The sequence below is a fragment of the Eubalaena glacialis genome, chromosome 3 (assembly GCF_028564815.1).
Source record: "Eubalaena glacialis isolate mEubGla1 chromosome 3, mEubGla1.1.hap2.+ XY, whole genome shotgun sequence".
NCBI lineage: Eukaryota > Metazoa > Chordata > Mammalia > Artiodactyla > Balaenidae > Eubalaena > Eubalaena glacialis.
Window position 1 is genome coordinate 159,437,412 of NC_083718.1, and position 16,106 is coordinate 159,453,517.

Below are 16,106 nucleotides of genomic sequence, written 5' to 3' on the forward strand. Positions count from 1 at the left end.
AGGGTGAGGTGCTGCCTCAGTGCACCCACAGCACCTCTGTGTTGGGCTCATCGTGGCACTCTCTATAGTCCAGTCACTGCTGACTACATGTATTTCTCTTCCTCACTTGTTCTGGGTTTTGCTTGTCTTCTGTCCCCAGAAGTTCCATATGGTTTGATAACCTGGTAGGACTTATCTGATCACCAGTGGAGAGACCACTGCAGGTGTTGCTGTGTGTCCAGGGGCCAGAAGACCACACTGTGTCCAGTACCCACATTGCAAGAATTACCAGAGTCCTCACTAACCAATTTCCATACCTTCTTGGCCCCACTGCCACAGTGCCATCCTTCTCCTTATGGCAGGGGAGGAAGAGAGGGAGGAGGTGACGAAAGGGGATGAGTGTGGCCTGGGGAGTCCCGGTACCCACAACGTGGCGACCCAGAACATGGTGGGGGTGAGGAGAGGCAGGGGGTGTGCTTCTGGCCCGGGGAGTCGCGGCCCATGGCGGGTGCTCCTTCCACGCACTGTGGCTCAGTCTTCAGGCTCCCATCAGAAAGTGGGCACCAGGCCAGGAGCCCATCTTCTCACAGGTCCTCAGGACAGCCTCGCTGTCTCCTGAGGAGCAGGAAATCGGCAGGACCTACCCCTAGGGACTGACTTAGAGAGCCCAGACTCTGGTTCCAGAAAGAGCCGAGACAGAGGCCCGGTTTGTAAGAAATCTGATTATTCAAATTTATTACCATCAAGAATTATGCAATGATGCTGTAGTTTTCTTAACAAATAGAAAACAGACTGTGTACAACAGTGAACTCTACAGCACTAGCATCCACAAGGTAAAAATGAATGTCTCATTCAACATTACCAACCCTGGATTGTTGATCTTGACCACCTAGCTAGATCTGGGGACATCTGCCTCGAGTCCCTTGGCTAAAACAGCTATGCACCCTTCCCGCCCCCACTTACCTACCTAGATAGTGCTGCCCAGAGGAAGAGGCCGCTCCCTGCCCCTCAGCAAGCCGAGATAATAAGGATTGAGTATAGTACCACTGAGAGAAGTCCAGTAGTCTTGCCACATTGGTTTAGGAGGGCATCTTGAAGGAGTGAAAAGAGCGGGGCTTTGAAAACAGCTGCAAACCAGGGAGGGGAGTCATCTGGCCCCTGCTCCGAGGACAGATATGTGCTACCAGGCCCACTGGCATGGACCTGAAGGGCCAGCTGCACCCCTGCTCGGCCCTGAGGTGTGTGGGGCATGGCACACACCCTGACTGGTGCCCATCGCCTTGGCCACACGGCCAGACCCACAGCCTACCAACACCGTGCCATCCCACAATGCTGGGGACAAAAAGCAAGGCTCTGCGGACCCAGAGGGAACCCCAGGCGCATGGAGCCGCCTCCCCTCTCAGGGGTTTGAAGCAGAGGCCAGGGGATGACTCTCTTTTTTTCTTGTGTTTTTTGTTTTTGTTTTTTTTTTGGATTTTTTTGTCTGTTTGTTTTTTGTCTTTGCTTTATCTTTAAACTTTGCAAACGATGGTGATGAGGAATGCCTTTCCAGGCTCCCCCAGACACGTCTGTGGTTCTGGGCTGTGAATGTTAAACACACACTGGAATAGACGACTGGGGATGAGTGCTTCCTATCTCCGCCCCACCCACCACTGTCTGTGGGGCCCAAAATAAGGCTCTTACGGAAAAACAAAACAGAAATTAAACCAAAAAAAACTGTGTTTCCCTGCATTTGGCTAAAACAGGATCTTGTCTGAAGGGCTGGAAGAGCAGCTGGGTCAGCGATGCCTCTGCGCAGGCTGGCGGCCCCAGCTCCACACACACGAGGAAGGCACGCTCCATCCTTCAGCAGTGAAAGTCGTACCAAGAAAGGGTCCAGAGCGAATTCAAAAGAGAACACAAGCTACACCGCAACCCCATTCTGCAGTTAAGAATTTGCAAAAGGAAAAGTCAGAGAGAAGAGGCTAGAATCCCTGTCTACCCCACTTAATGTATAAAAAAGGAGGCTTTGCTCCCATCCCCCCCACGAGAAGAAGCATGAGAAACGCGGCAGCACAACAGAGAGCTCGCAGGGGCTCCGAGGCGGGCCTGGCGGACAGAGACGTGGCCTCAGTGCACGCCTGCCGGCCTGCCTGCCTGCTGGCCCACCCTCTCACCCAGGGCAGTTCTGGGCTCTCCGTTCGGTGTGGCAATGTTCCTGAAACGCTGTGATCCCACTGGGCTGTGCTCTGCCAGCAGCAGCACCCGTGCAGGAGGGCTGGATGATGGTCGGTATGGCTCAGAGGAGCTGGGTCCCCTCCGGAGCCCCCAGGTGGGGGCAGCGGAGGAGAGGGGGGCGGTGGTTACGTTGCATAGTGGTCAAAGCTGCCGAGGTACTCCAGGGCCGCGCGGTAGCACAGCTGGTACTGGTCCTGCCGGGACAGGGGTCCGGTCAGCGCAGACAGCAATGGCGGATACCCCGACACACAGCCAAGGGCACTCACACTGCAGCCAGTGGGTCATGGACTTAGCCTCTGCCTCTGCTGGCCAGCAGCAGGGGCTAGATCCAGACATCTGCCCAGGCTTCCCCCTGCCACCCCCACTCTGCCCCTAGATCGTGTACCCCGTAAGGACCGACACGTGCAACCCCAGCTGGGAGCCAGGCACAGCACTGGTGTCCAGTGCACGGCTGCCGAGCGGGGAACCCGTCCGGCTCAGCCTTCCCCAGCATGTGTCTGTGAGGAGCTGGCTTTGGCATGGTCAGTGGCCTGCATACCTCCGTCTGCACCATGGCCGGGCGCTGTGTGCGCAGGGTCTTCACGGTCTGGAACATGTCGACCACGCCCTCGTAGCGCATCCGCTCCAGGACGATGCTCAGCGTGATGAACACCCCGGTGCGGCCGACACCGGCACTGTCCAGGGACAGTGCTGGGTCAGGGCTCCTGCCCCTGAACCCCCAAGCCCCCACACGCCCAGACCTCCATGGGGTCGGCCCACCTGCAGTGCACCGTGATGGGCCCGTCCTGCCCAAACTGCTCCTTGGTCTTGTGCACCTGCCCGATGAAGTCGATGAAGCCCTCGCCCGTCTTGGGCACGCCCTGCTCTGGCCAGTCTGTGAACTGGAACTGCCGGATCGTCCTTGACTGCCCATCCTGGGAGAGGTGGCAGAGGCCGGGGTCAGGGCTGGAGCTTCAGGCGGCAGCCCCCCAGGGCAGGCGGACAGTGCGGTAGCACAGGTAAGCACCCTGAGGTCGTTACACCGAGGCCACCCTGGGAAATGGGCTTGCACGCCCACAGCTCACCTTCGATTCCTGCAGCTGGAGCTGGGGCACCACACAGGCAGCCCCACTGCAGGGGCTCCGGCAGCATTACAGACATGCTTTCGTACAAATACACACACTCCCCTGTCCACTCACCCTGGCATCTGTGACCTTGAATTCACGCAGGATATACTGGGGCATGTTGTACTCAGCCATCGGGTCAACGACAAAGTACTGGTAGCGAGCAGAGCGCTCTGCGGGCCAGTACTGGTGGCACTTCTCCTGTGGACAGAGGGCCCGGCCCCATGGTCAGGGGGGGAAAAAGTGGGGAGGGGAGCTCCGGGTTTCAGAGGATTCGGGGGCAGGATGCCACAGGTGGTGATAACGGGGTCTGAGGCTATGCTGACAGGGCCGGGAGAGGGAGGACACGATAGAGAAGGGGTGGCTGGTGTGCTCACCCTGCCCATCTCCCGAAGCCTGGTCAGCATGACGATGATGGTGGAGTTGTGCTCCCACAGCATGCGCCAGAAGTCCTCGGTGCTCTCCGCCAGAGGCCCCTGTGTGGCTATGTAGGCCTTCTGCTGTCTGGGGTGGACATAAGACTGGACTTGCTGGAGGTGCTGCTGCCCCCCGAGTCTCCCCATGGCTGCCTAGTCCCTTGGGGTCCCGGCTCAGATCACCCTTCCTCCAGGAAGCCCACCCTGGTCTTCCAGGCTGGCCCTACTCTGTTGCGCCCCCAGCCGGCCAGGAGCAGGCCTGACTACCCGTGGGCGTGGTGGGCAGTCACAAGTGTGCTGACCTATAGCCATCCAGGAAGCTGGCATTGATGTAGTCGGAGCCCTCCACACCGCGGATGGGCTGCAGACACACACGGGTCAGTTCGTAGGGCATGATGTTCACCAGGCGGTTCTTGAACTTGTTGCAGGGCAGGTTGGCGCTGATGAAGCGGGATGTGTGGGCCTTGGAGCTGGCCAGCAACTAGCGAGAGGGAGGGGCTGGTCAGGCCTGGCTTCCTGGGGGATTGTCCCCGGGACCCAGTCCAGGCTCTGGAGCCAGGCAGGCCCAGCCCTGAGCCCACCTTGAACTCCAGCTCCATGGCAGTCACACTTTCCCCAGGAGGCACTTGGCCCAGCTTCTGGATGTGTGCATAGAGGTTGCGAGCGGGCACCTCCGTGTGTCCACACGTGGCGGCCTCCAGCAGCGCCTCATGGATGAACACGTATTGGTCCTCGGTCTGCACCATGTAGTTGCGCTGCGACCGCATGCACGTCACGTGGCCGTAGATGTCCACCGTCTTCTCGTGCTTCATCCGCTCCAGCATGGCGTCGATGACGATGAAGCAGCCCGTGCGGCCCACGCCCGCACTGCAGGACACGGACTCAGCCTGGGCAGGGGCCCACCCCGCCTCCACCCCATCCCCCAGTGGCGTGGCACTCCCTCACCTGCAATGCACCACCATGGGCCCGGCGTCCAGCGGGTTGCAGGCCTTGACCCGCCGCAGGAAGGCCAGGATGGGGGTCGGGTACTCGGGAACTCCGTGGTCTGGCCAGGCCATGAACTGGAACTGACGCAGCTCCCGTTTCTCACTGGAGCCACTCTGGGGAGGAGAGCGGGGAGAGACGGTGTGACCAGGAAGTGTGCCCTCTACAGACTCAGGGCAGGATGCCCCAATGCTGAGGCCAGACCCTGGCTTTCCAACGGGACTCAGAAGCCACACGGGGCAGCCTGAAGGAGCTCAGGTGCTGCTTCCATCCATGCCGCCCATGGCACCGGCTGTCATGGTGCGCTCACACCTCCAACACTGGGCTCCCACTCGCCCCCTTCCCCGCCAGCACACCATGTTCAGACCATTGCCCTCATAGGTCCCGGCCGGGGGGACAAGCACCGGGGCAGGACCATACCTTGTGGAGCGCAAAGGTGCGCACAGTATAGGTGGCCAGCTCCACCGTGTCCAGCAGGGTCACCTGGATGAGGCCGTAGGTCTCGGTGCCACGGGCTGGCCAGTACTGATCGCATTTCACCTGCAGAGGGACAGCAGGGCAGGGTGCAAGGGTGTTTGGAGGTACCCAAAGGCTCAGGAGGGCAGAAGCAGGGTGGAAGGTCTAGCCCTTAGCCCCGAGCTCTCAGATCCATTATGCCACCCCTCACCAAACCCTATCATGGTCTCACGATACGCCTCCACCCCTGCCCTCACCAGGGGAACGAGAGACGTAATTGAAAATTGTTTATTCATGACCAGATTTCACCAGGCACATTTTCTGCCAAATTTACCCATAACGTTTATGCACCATTTTCAAGCTCTGTAAATTTTACGTTCCAGTCAACGCTTCGCTGTGCATAAGCAGATAACAGCAGCTCTTTCCACTAATTAACTTAGGAGACATGTTAATGCCCCAGCTACACTCCAGCATCTGGGGAACAGGTGAACATCCCAGAAACATGCCAGCAACTGGGGAACATACTAACATTCTTGGAAAATGACAGCATCTGGGGCAACATATTAACATGCTGGGAACCCACTAGTATATGGGGAACATGCCACATCCCAGGAACGTCCAGCAGCTGGGACACGATGACATCCCAGGAAAACAATAGCACTTGGCAAGTCCCTTGAGGAGCTTCTTCCCACAGGGATGGGAAAAGGTGTTTGAAGTCACCCTGTGGCTGAGTATCCACTGCCACCCCCCTCCCCCACCCTGGGCAGGACTCTGCACAGCCTTACCCGGGACTTTTCCTCCAGCCGTGTCATCATGACCACAGTGGCTGTGCGCTGCTCCCACACCATCCTCCAGAAATCGCCCATGGTCTCAGGCAGCGGGCCCTGCGTGGCAATGTAGGCATTCTGCTTGCGGTAGCCATCGATGTAGTTGGCATTGATGTAGTCACTCCCCGGGACACCTATGAACAGGAAGGGACATGGGAGAGCATTATCCTGGGGCCTCCAACCCAGTCCATACCTCCTCGGCGCACCCTGGGACCCATGGGCCTCTTCTGGAGGATGAAATGTCACCCAGCGAGGAGGAGATCAAGGGGATGGGACGGGGCCCCACCCTTGGCTCACCATCAATGGAGGTAAGGATGACTCGAGAGTGATCGTAGGCAATGACGTTGGCGTAGCGGTTCTTGGGCTTGTTCACCTCCAGGTTTGAATTCTCCCACGTGAACTGCTGTCCAGGGTCAATTGACTGCAGGGAATGGAGGAGTCAGGTGGAGTGGGGCAAGAGCTGACTACCCAGTGCCTCCAGGGAGACCCAGCTTTCCAGGTGGTGCCCACATCTGGCCTTCGCTCCCGGGTCACAGCCAGCTGCTCTATCGCATGGTGCCCGTGAAGGCTGAGCACCAGTTCCCCTGGCCACGGAGCGCAGAGGCTGGCACGGCACCGATCAGCAAGGTGATGGACCGAAGACTCCTCTGACCAAGGTACCAAATCCCCTCGCCCAGGAGAGTGGTCAGGGGTGGGGTGGGGGCTAGGGAAGTCCCTCAAGCCCTGAATCCAGCTAATGAATGAGTGCAGAAGCAACGGCGGCCAGCTGTGCACGACCCAATGCTGCTGGGGCTCTGGCCAATGCTGCACGGCCTTGCCCAGCTCTCCTCTTCCCTCTCTGGCTGTTCCTTCCCATAGGCAGGACGCAGTGCTCCTCCGGAGTTCATTCCTGGGCCCTCTTTGCACTCTCCAGCCTTTCCTGGGTGAGTTCTCTTGCTCTCAGGACCTTACGCCCATATGCTGGAGCTGCCATAACCCCAGCTGCAGCCCAGAGTCTCCCCTGAGCTCCCAGTCTGAATAGCCAGCAGCCCCTTGGACATCCCACCTGGACGTCCCCCACTCCTTCGGTCTCAACCCTTGCCAAGCTGAGCTCATCAGCTCCCCCTGCAAACCCGGCTCTGCTGCTGGGGCTCCATCTCAGTGAAGGGCACTGTCCTCATTTACCCCAAAGCCCCGGCCACAACCTGCAAGTCGTCCTCAAAACTCTTCTGTGCCCCATCCCATCACTCCCAGCCCCTCGGCTCTCTCCAACCTGCTGCCAGGGCCTCAGCCAGGCCACCTCTGCTCAGACTTGGCATCTCCCTGCCTCTTCGCTTTGTCCCACTCCATCCTGCAGCTGGAACAATCCTTATAAAATGCAGATCTGATGATCAATTACCTTCTTAATGCCTTCCATGGCTCCTCATCGCCTCAGATGATAATAATAACAGCTGAGGCTCAGCGAAAACTTACCGCGTGCTTGCCAGTGTTCTCAGCACTCTGCGTGTATTCCCTCATCTAATCCTCCCATGAAACAGGTTCTATTATTACCCTCCTTTTACAGACGAATACCACCCGAAGTTCTCAGCATAGCACACTGTGTCCTCCAGGTTTTGGCGCCAGCCTGTTACTCTCCACGGGTCAGCGAGCACTGCTTCCGTGAGACCTCAGCACACCCCACCCCTAGCCTGCTTGCCTCGGTGCTGTCGGCCGACCTTCTCCACACGTCTGCATGTTTAACCCCAGGGCATGAGGTCACATTCAGTGTCTCTCATCTGTCTGCACTCGTCTCCCCGCTGGCTGAGCTCCCTGTGGACACTTGCCTCCACATCCCCAACACCCAGCACAGGCTAAGTGCCCGACGATGCCAGATGAGCAACTGACTGACCGTTAAAGGTAACACAGCTATGGGATCCTGGCTGCAGGAAAGCTCTCGGCAGGCCGGGTGGCCAGAGGAGGCTTCCTGGAGGAGGAGGCTGTGGTGAGGAAAGCGCAGAGAAGCGGGAGAAGGTGGACGGGGGACGCTGCGAGTCTGGACAGTGAGCCGCAGAGCCCGCGGGAGGAAGGGCGGCGTGGGACGCGGGACTGGATGAGTGTGGGCGGAAGATCAGGCCAGGTAAGGAGATGGAGGCAGGGAGCCCGCCTTAGCGGCTCCGTCCCCCTCATGGCGGGCCTGTGCAGAGCAGGCCACCAGTGGGCGCTCTGCAGGGACAAGCGGCACACCTTCCTCGCGGCACAGGTGATCATCAGTTCCCCTGCCAAGCTCAATTTCCTCTGCGGAAACCTGGCTCACAGCCCTTGAAGGGGAGCCCTGGTGCCCGCGATAGCAGCCCAGCTGAGGGTGGACATCTGACTGGAGTGGGGCGGACTCACAGGCAGGGTGGAGCCAGCCCGTCAATCACCCATCCATCCACCCGTCATCCTGTGCCGGGGCTGCGCTGGGGGTGGGGCGGGGTGTCGGGTTGGAGGGGCCCAGTGGGGCAGAGGCAGAAGATGCCTTAACAACACCTCCACCCCGTGCTCCTTAGAGGAGGCGGGGCTCTCCTTATCACCTCCTTAACACCCCTTTCACTAGCAAAGCACCTCCCCAGCTGGGCGCCTGGAAGCCCTGACTCTGGGCAGGAGCAGTGCTCTGAAGTCTGAGCCCCCAGCAGGTAGGGTCCAGGCCAGAGTGAAGGGAGTACATGGAGGGCCCTGAGTAGGAGGGTTTGTGCAGCCCAAGTGGCAAGATTCAGGCCCCCCAGCTCCCCGTCTCTGTGATCTGCACTCTGAGAACACCCGTGAGCACATGCATGTGCAGGGCACAGGCTGCCAAACACATTGCACTACTCATCAGCTGTGTGACCTTGGGCAAGTCACTTCTCCTCTCTAAGCCTCAGTTTCCTCATCTGTAAGATGGGATAACACCAGTATCCCTTTCATAAGTTGTGGGGAGGGCAGAATGGTATGCAAAGTGCCTAGCCCAGAGCTGGCCCGCAGGAAGCTCTCCATAAATGCCAGCTGTTATTACTGAGTGTGTGTGTGTGTGTGTGTGTGTGTGTGTGTGTGTGAGAGAGAGAGAGAGAGAGAGACCTGTCTGCCTCTGTTAGCATCGGGGAATGTGACTGAGTGTCCTGACCTGGGGATCTGGAAGGGCCTCTGTCAGGCCCAGAACCTGAGGAGTTGAGTTCCCTGCTGGCCACTGCTGACCCCTCCAGTGTGTGTTCTGGAGAAGCCTGGAGCCCGAGGCAGGAAAGGGGCTGGTCTGGGGCCAGGCACATGGTGGGGGGTGTGAAGCAGGGGTGAGGGGGGAAGTCTCACCTCGTATTCCTGGGAGAACTTGAGGCCGTCGTTGGCTTTGAGGCGCTCGATGTTGTCCGCCAGGTCGGTGATGGGGATGGGCGGGTGGTCTCGCATACCTGGGAGCAGGGGCACACATAGGGAGAGTTAGCGTGAGGCCTGAGCGGGGTGGCGGAGACAGCCCCAATGCATGTATGTGCACATGTGAACACGTGTGACCATGGAGCACTCGGCACTGGTGGCATGGAGACAGCGGCACATGCGGCGACAGGGATGGCGGGGCACATAGTGGCTGGGGGTGGGGGTGGGAGAGGACAGAGGTGGAAGGGTGTGTGCTGTGAGCACGAGTGAGCATGTCCGTGTGACACGGTGCTGAGTGGCGGGTTCTCCACAGGCATGGGAGGCCTCCCCCCTCCCAGGCCGGGGCCGGAAGCCCAGGTGGAAGGCAGTGGACAGGATGGGGCTGGGCTGCTGCAGCCTGCACCCCGCCTGCGGGTCCTGCCTCTGGACAGCGCTCCTGCCCTCATTGGCGCCAGTCACCGTGGGAGGCTCGGTGATGTCCCTGTCCCAGCACCCAGCATGTGGATGGAGTGATCACGATGTACATGGCAGAGACGTGGAAGAACTCGGAGGGAGAAACAAAGGGGAGGAGGGAGATGTGGGGACAGGGAGGCAGGGAGACAGGAGAGGCGCTGGAGAGGGGTCGGACTGAGACCGGAGAGGGGTCGGACTGACACGGGAGAGGGGTCGGACTGACACGGGAGAGGGGTTGGACTGAGACCAGAAAGGGGTCGGACTGAGACCAGAAAGGGGTCGGACTGAGATCGGAGAGGGGTCGGACTGAGACCGGAGGCGAGAGGCAGAGACAGAAGGGGTGGCGGGAGGGAAAACAGGGCGGGAAGAAGGGGGCAAGGTGGGGAGAGAGCGGGATGGACAAAGAAAAGGTGGGGCAGTGAGAAGGTAGAGAAAAGAGAGGAAAGGGGAGAGAAGAACTCAAGGAAGGAGGGAGGCGATGGGTGAGAGAAGTAGAGGAAACACACAGAAGCCAGAGTGGGCCCCAAACACGGGAATGCAGAAAACTAACTTGAGATATTCGGGCAACTGGGGACACTGGAACCTGCAGAGAAAAAGAACAAAAACAGCGGGGCAAGAGAAGGAAACCCGTTAACCTCTGGTTACACTGCTGTTGAACACAGTGCGGGGCTGGGGGCTCGCAGAGGCAGTCCCACCGCAGCCCCTTCTGCCCCCCGAGGAGCAGATGCATCTCCCACCCAGAGCCTGGGCGGCCTCAGGGGCTTCTTTCTATGACGGAAGTCTAGGTCCAAGTCAACCTCGTGCCCTCTGGTATCAAAGTTTGACCCTGGCTATTTCCAGATGAACTGGCAAAAGGGAAGTGTGCTTTTAGAGAGAGATGACGCATGTGTGGTGAGAAACAGAAGGGTGAGTCCACACGAGGATGTGCAGATGGGGACTGTATCACTCTTTCAGCTTTTCTGTGCGTTTGAAGCATTTTCAGAAGAAGAGTTAAATTATGAGAGAAAATAATAAACATTTGCTGAATGAAACAATCGAGAAGGAAACCCCCAGCCGTGGACAGTGCTGCCATCCCCGCCACCCCTTCTGGTCACCGGTTCCCTCCCAGACCACCCCTGTGCACAAAGACACCTCTCCCTGCCAGCAGCCCCGTTCCCTGATCTCAGCACCTTGGGTGACCCTCACTGTGCCCCCTCCCCACGGCCCGCCCGGGGCCACAGCCTCCTGTCCTTCTGGACCCCCATCCCTTTTAACACCACCTCTGACTTCCTGTGCTCCACCCCGCCTTCTCCTCTCAGATCCCTGCTATTTCCCCCGGGCCCTGCAGCCACAGGGATTCAGACCCCAGCAGGGCCTTCACACCCACTTGCTCATTTCCCACTCGCTGTGCCTCAGCCCACTGAAACGCTCCGGCCCCCAGGACCCGCCCACCACGCGCTCTCCAAGGTCCCAACTGCCGAAGCCAAAGGCCCTCCGTCTGGGTCCTCCTTGCACAGCCCTCCCCGCCTGGCCTCTGGGATACTCCTCTCCCCCGTGTTCTCTCTCCCTCTGGCTTCTCCTCCTTGGCTATCCTTCACCCACCCTTCCTCAACATTTCACCTCCTTCCCTGGCTGCCCTTCGGCTGCTCTCTTCCCCCGCCCCCTTCTCCTGGGAGAGCCCATCTATTTGCAGGCGTTGACCACTGCGTGCTTCTTGGCATGCCCCACGCCCGTGGTTCCAGCCAAGATGTTGGTGCGGAGGTCTCCCTGGACCCTCCCACCCCAGTGCTCAGCCAGCAACCACAGAGGCATCCTGGGACCCCCGCCCCCATTTCCTCACCCCACATGGAATCAAGCCTGAGCCCTGCTGCTTAGGTCTCGCTCATGTCTCCCCACTGCCACCCGCCTCGTCCAGGTCCTCAGCACCTTCTCAACGGCCTGCCTCCCCAAGTTCTCCCCTTCCAATCTGCCTTCCACATGGCAAACAGAGCTGTTTCTACAGCACAATTCTGACCCTGTTGCTGCCCTGCTGAAAACCTTTAATGCCTCCCTGGAACCCTCAAGACAAAGTCCAAACCCCTTAGCCTGGCGCGCAGGTCCCTCTGTGACCGGACCTCGGCCTAGCCCTCCAGACTCGTCTCTGGGCTCTCAACATCCCCAGCTCCAGTGCCGCAGGACACAGTGCCCGAAAGCTGCTTCCCCACATGCTACTGCCATCGAAGGGAGCTCCCTCCGCTCCCTCCCACCCCCTCTGTGCCCAACTAAGGCCCACACGGCTTGGCATCCCTCTCAGAGGAGGCTTCTCTGCCCTCCAGGCCCCAGCATTCTGGAGCTTTGATTCCTCGAAGATCTGATCACACTCGGTTGCAACAGCCTGCTAGGTCAGCCTGGTTCTCTCTCTTTCAGGACACGTGCCCTTGGAACTCAGTCAGCATGTTGTCAGGGAGCCCAGGCCACAGGATGAGAGCCGAAAACCTCAGGTGGGCTCACAGCTGACTGCAGTGTCAACCACAGGACATGAGAATGAATGAGTCTCCAGAATTCTGGGGTCAGCAAACTTTTCTATAAAAGGCCAGATAGTAAATATTTTTGGCTTTGTGGACATATGGTGTCTATCATACCTATTTAGCTCTACTTTGTAGTATGAAAACAGCCACAGACAATACATAAATGAATGGGCGTGGCTGCGTTCCAATAAAACTTTATTTGCAGAAACAGGTGGTGGGCTGCATTTGGCCTTGGGCCATAGTTTGCTGACCCCTGATCTAAATGATTCTGGCTCCCAGCTTTTGAGTCTTCCGGCTGAGGGCCCAGACATTCTGGAATAGAGACAAGCTGCTCCTGCTACGCTCCCGTCTGAATTTCTGACTCATAAAGACTGTGAGAAGAGTACATAATTGTTGTTGTTTTCAGCCTTGAAGTTTTGCGGTAATTTAACGTGCAGCAATAACCAGCTCGTGTACACACAACCCCGCGTGTTATAGTTCACTCATTCATTCAGCTGCCTTGTGTTTGTTTCACAGGTGCTCAACAAGAATCCACCGTGTGCACAACCCAAGGGATGGGAGAGGAAGAAGACAGTTCCTGGCTCCACAGAGCTCTGTCACTGAGGCAATTTCAGCCCAGGGTGGGAGGCGTCATGATGGAAGCAGCATCTGGGAGCCGAGGAACGACCCTGCCCCCAGGGAAGAGGTCTGAGCTGTGTCTGCTGGGGCATAGGGAGGGAGTGACAGCTCAGGTAGAAGGAGCAGCCAGAGAGCCCTGTAACAGTGGCGGGGAAGGAAAGGCAGGCACCAAGCCCTGTGCGGGGTCTCTGTACTCGCACAGAATATCTGGGGCCAGCCACCAGGAAGGGCCAGATGTGGGCACCCCATCCCGCCACAAGTGTCTGATGGGCCACTTCCCACTAACAAACCTCTCATGTGCAGGGGCCAGAGCGCGGGTGCAGAGGCTGGCCACCTCGGGGCTGGGATGTGGCTCTGTGTGGGTCCCGGGCCCATATTTGGAGGGCTTGACTAAAGACGAGGTCGGGTATGAGCAGCTGCCCCCCACCCCCAGAGGCTCCCAGGCCCTGGGGCGCCCGTCCAGCTCTTGATATAGGGGTTCCTCTGTCACTTCATCAAAGTGGATGGGTACAGGGAGAAGGGCAGAAGGGAGGAACAGGAAATGGGGGCCAGGTTGAGGCCAGGGTCCCTCGGCGGAGACCGGCAGGCCTGGGTGGGGCGGGCAGGCTGGGGGAGCCACCCTACCTGGGGTCTGGTAGTTGAGCCGCCGCATCTCCACGGGGTCGGAGGAGTGGGCCAGCAAGGAGTCCTTCAGCCCAACTGACTGCTCATCCTTGGACGATGGGGAGTGGGTCCTTTTCCTGGAGAGGCGGAAGGGCGGTTGGTGAGAACCGAGGTCCAGGAGGAGAACAGAGATGCACGGCATAGCCCGCTACCACAGAGCCCCTGTGTCCACGGCTCTGCTCCTCCCACCCCAGCCTGGGGTCTCTGAGTGCAGGGGAGCCAGGACCAGAGCAGCTTCACGTGAGAGGACACAGGGTGGAGGGTGCGGAGACAGCGGGAGTGGGGGGTGGACAGAGGGCCAGCCCAGCGAGAAAGGAAGGGGCCACAGAGGCTGGTGGCTTCTTCCCGTAAAGGGCAGGTCACTGCCGGGCAGTGGCTGTTGTCCGCGAGGCCCCCACAGCTGAGGCAGCAGGAGCCACCAGGAGGAAACATGCAAACGACACATGAGATATGCAAACATCACAGAGAGCTGGGCCACAGCTATCTGGCTCTCGGTACAAGGGTAGAGGTGCAGAGCAGCAGGGGAGGGACGGGGAAGACGTCCCACTAGCTGGGCTGAGTCCTCCCTTGCTGGCCTCGGCTCCCCGGGCTACAGGGACAGGATCAGAGACAGACTGCAGCACCCAGCTGCTGACAAGTATCCAGGGGCCGCTTCTGCTTGGTGGACACAGGTGTGCTTGGGGAAGAAACTTACGCGAGTGTGCATGAGTGTGCAGCACACACTTCCCCGCTGCCCTGCAGCCAGTGCTCTTTGCACATAGGCCAGACTCTGTCCCCTGCAGTGCTCAGGTAACCTCAGAGACCTGGGAGCCTGGGGGAAGGCTCTGGTGAGCGCAGAGTCTGTGCCCGCAGGGGAAGTGCTGGAGGTCTGTGCTTTGCCTGTGCCCGGAGAAGGGGCATCCCCTCCGCAGAGCACCAGTCGAGAGAGTGACAGAGCCTGTCCCATCGCCTGCCAAGCTGACCAGACAGCCGCAGGCCAGGAGGCTTCCGGCCCAAGCAGCGCCCCTCCCTGCTGGGCCCGCAGTGTGCATGGGGATAAGAAGTGAAGGGGGAAGCGTGTGAAGAGAGAAGGAAGGACTCCTACCTTTCTTGTTTACTAGGTCCCGAAAGACAGGCAAGGACAGAAGAAAGGAACGGTCACTGTTTCCGCCAAGCACTCAGACCCTCTCACGACATGGGGGACACTGCGGACCCATCTATGGCACCCACGTGGCATTCACGGGGAGGGGTCGCCTCTCCTGGCAGACACCAGGACCCAGAGGGCAGTGGGGGGAGGATGAATGGGTGTGTGGGACCCTCCTCAGGTTCCCCACCCATGGGTCTCCAGGCCCTGAACCAGGCGAGCCTGTCCCTATTCACCCTGGGAGGAAGGAGCTAACTTCAGGGAGGAGGCACCAGGTCCAGGTCAAGGGTCAGGGTCAGGGGCAGGGAGAGATGGGGCACTGGGGACAGGAACTCGTGTGTGTAAACATGTTCAGACATACGGACCAACAAGCGTTCACCGACAGCCTTGCGCTGGGTGCTGGAAACAGGCCCAGCGATGTTCCCGTGGAAGCACCACTGGACAGTGGGGGACAGTGTGGGGAAGGGGTAGGAGGGGACCGGCAGAGCCTCGTGGGCACCAGAGCCTGGAAAGGAGTCTTGAAGGATGAGATGGCAGTTGCCCGGGCAGGGGGAAGGAGAGCTGCAGAGCGGAGGGGCTCATCCCGGGCCGGCCGGGAACTGCACTGGTTCAGTGATGATGTGGGGGTGGCGGCAGGGGCCAGACCAACCAGGCATTTGTTGGACTTCAGGCTACAGAGATCGGGCTATAAAACTGTTTAGTTAAAACTGAGAAGTGTTAAGCTGAGGGTGACAAAGTAAATCTTTGGAAACACCTTTCAGGCTGGGAGGAGGATGGAGAGGAAGGGGAGACTCCAAGATCAGCAGACTGCAGCTACCCGAGAGAGGACTGAGGCGTGCCGTGTGCACGTGCATTACCTCGTGGGGAGCCCACGGTGGGGAGGGGGGAGCAGGTCCAGTGATATCCAGGGCAGGACTCACGGGAGACCGGGTGGAGGGAGAGGGAGGAGGGGAGAGGGTGACACTCCAGGTTTCTGGTTGGTGACTTGGTGGATGGGCCCGTCCCCTGTGATAGGGACCCTAAGGGAGGGCTGTGGGAAGGGTCAAGACACCCTGAGTCTGGGACAGCTGCAGATGCTATGGTCACAGCAGGCACTGAATAAACGTCTGCCAAGTGAATGTCCACGGGCACATGGCCCTGGAGCTGGGTCTGGACCTCTCAAGGCCTGAGCAGGAGAGCCAGGCAAAGAGTCATCTAGGGATGGTGGCAGAGGGGGTGCTGAAGGTAGGAGACCAGGAAAAGGCCGTGTCTTGAAGCTGAGAGACAGACAGGCTCACATCCACTGAAACACAGAGACGGACAGACAGACATGCCCGGGGATGCACATGAACAAGCCCTCTATGAAGTTGCGGCTGCTCATCACACCTGGGCCACACCCGGGCCACACCCATGGGTGTGCACACGCACTGCTTCTGCTCTCCTGGCTTCCCACCGAGCCCAGG

General features: G+C 59.2%; 1 protein-coding gene across 4 annotated transcripts in view; it reads right to left on the bottom strand.

Annotated features, from left to right (window-relative positions):
- Nucleotides 1-682: 682 nt before the first annotated feature.
- The window catches only part of PTPRF (protein tyrosine phosphatase receptor type F), an 85,851-nt gene continuing 70,427 nt past the window's right edge, over nt 683-16,106 (bottom strand). Inside the window, exons 22-34 of one of the 4 annotated variants that reach the window (XM_061184337.1) lie at nt 13,503-13,618; nt 9,262-9,359; nt 6,280-6,403; nt 5,941-6,116; nt 5,120-5,239; nt 4,661-4,815; nt 4,297-4,582; nt 4,018-4,196; nt 3,677-3,803; nt 3,375-3,500; nt 2,956-3,110; nt 2,735-2,870; nt 683-2,390 (exon numbers count right to left, since the gene is read on the bottom strand). In XM_061184337.1, the coding sequence (XP_061040320.1) occupies nt 2,322-2,390; nt 2,735-2,870; nt 2,956-3,110; nt 3,375-3,500; nt 3,677-3,803; nt 4,018-4,196; nt 4,297-4,582; nt 4,661-4,815; nt 5,120-5,239; nt 5,941-6,116; nt 6,280-6,403; nt 9,262-9,359; nt 13,503-13,618 (1,867 nt within the window). In that variant the 3' untranslated portion in view covers nt 683-2,321. The remainder of the gene's footprint in view (nt 2,391-2,734; nt 2,871-2,955; nt 3,111-3,374; nt 3,501-3,676; nt 3,804-4,017; nt 4,197-4,296; nt 4,583-4,660; nt 4,816-5,119; nt 5,240-5,940; nt 6,117-6,279; nt 6,404-9,261; nt 9,360-13,502; nt 13,619-16,106) is intronic. The other 3 variants (XM_061184338.1, XM_061184339.1, XM_061184340.1) reach the window with 3 other exon arrangements.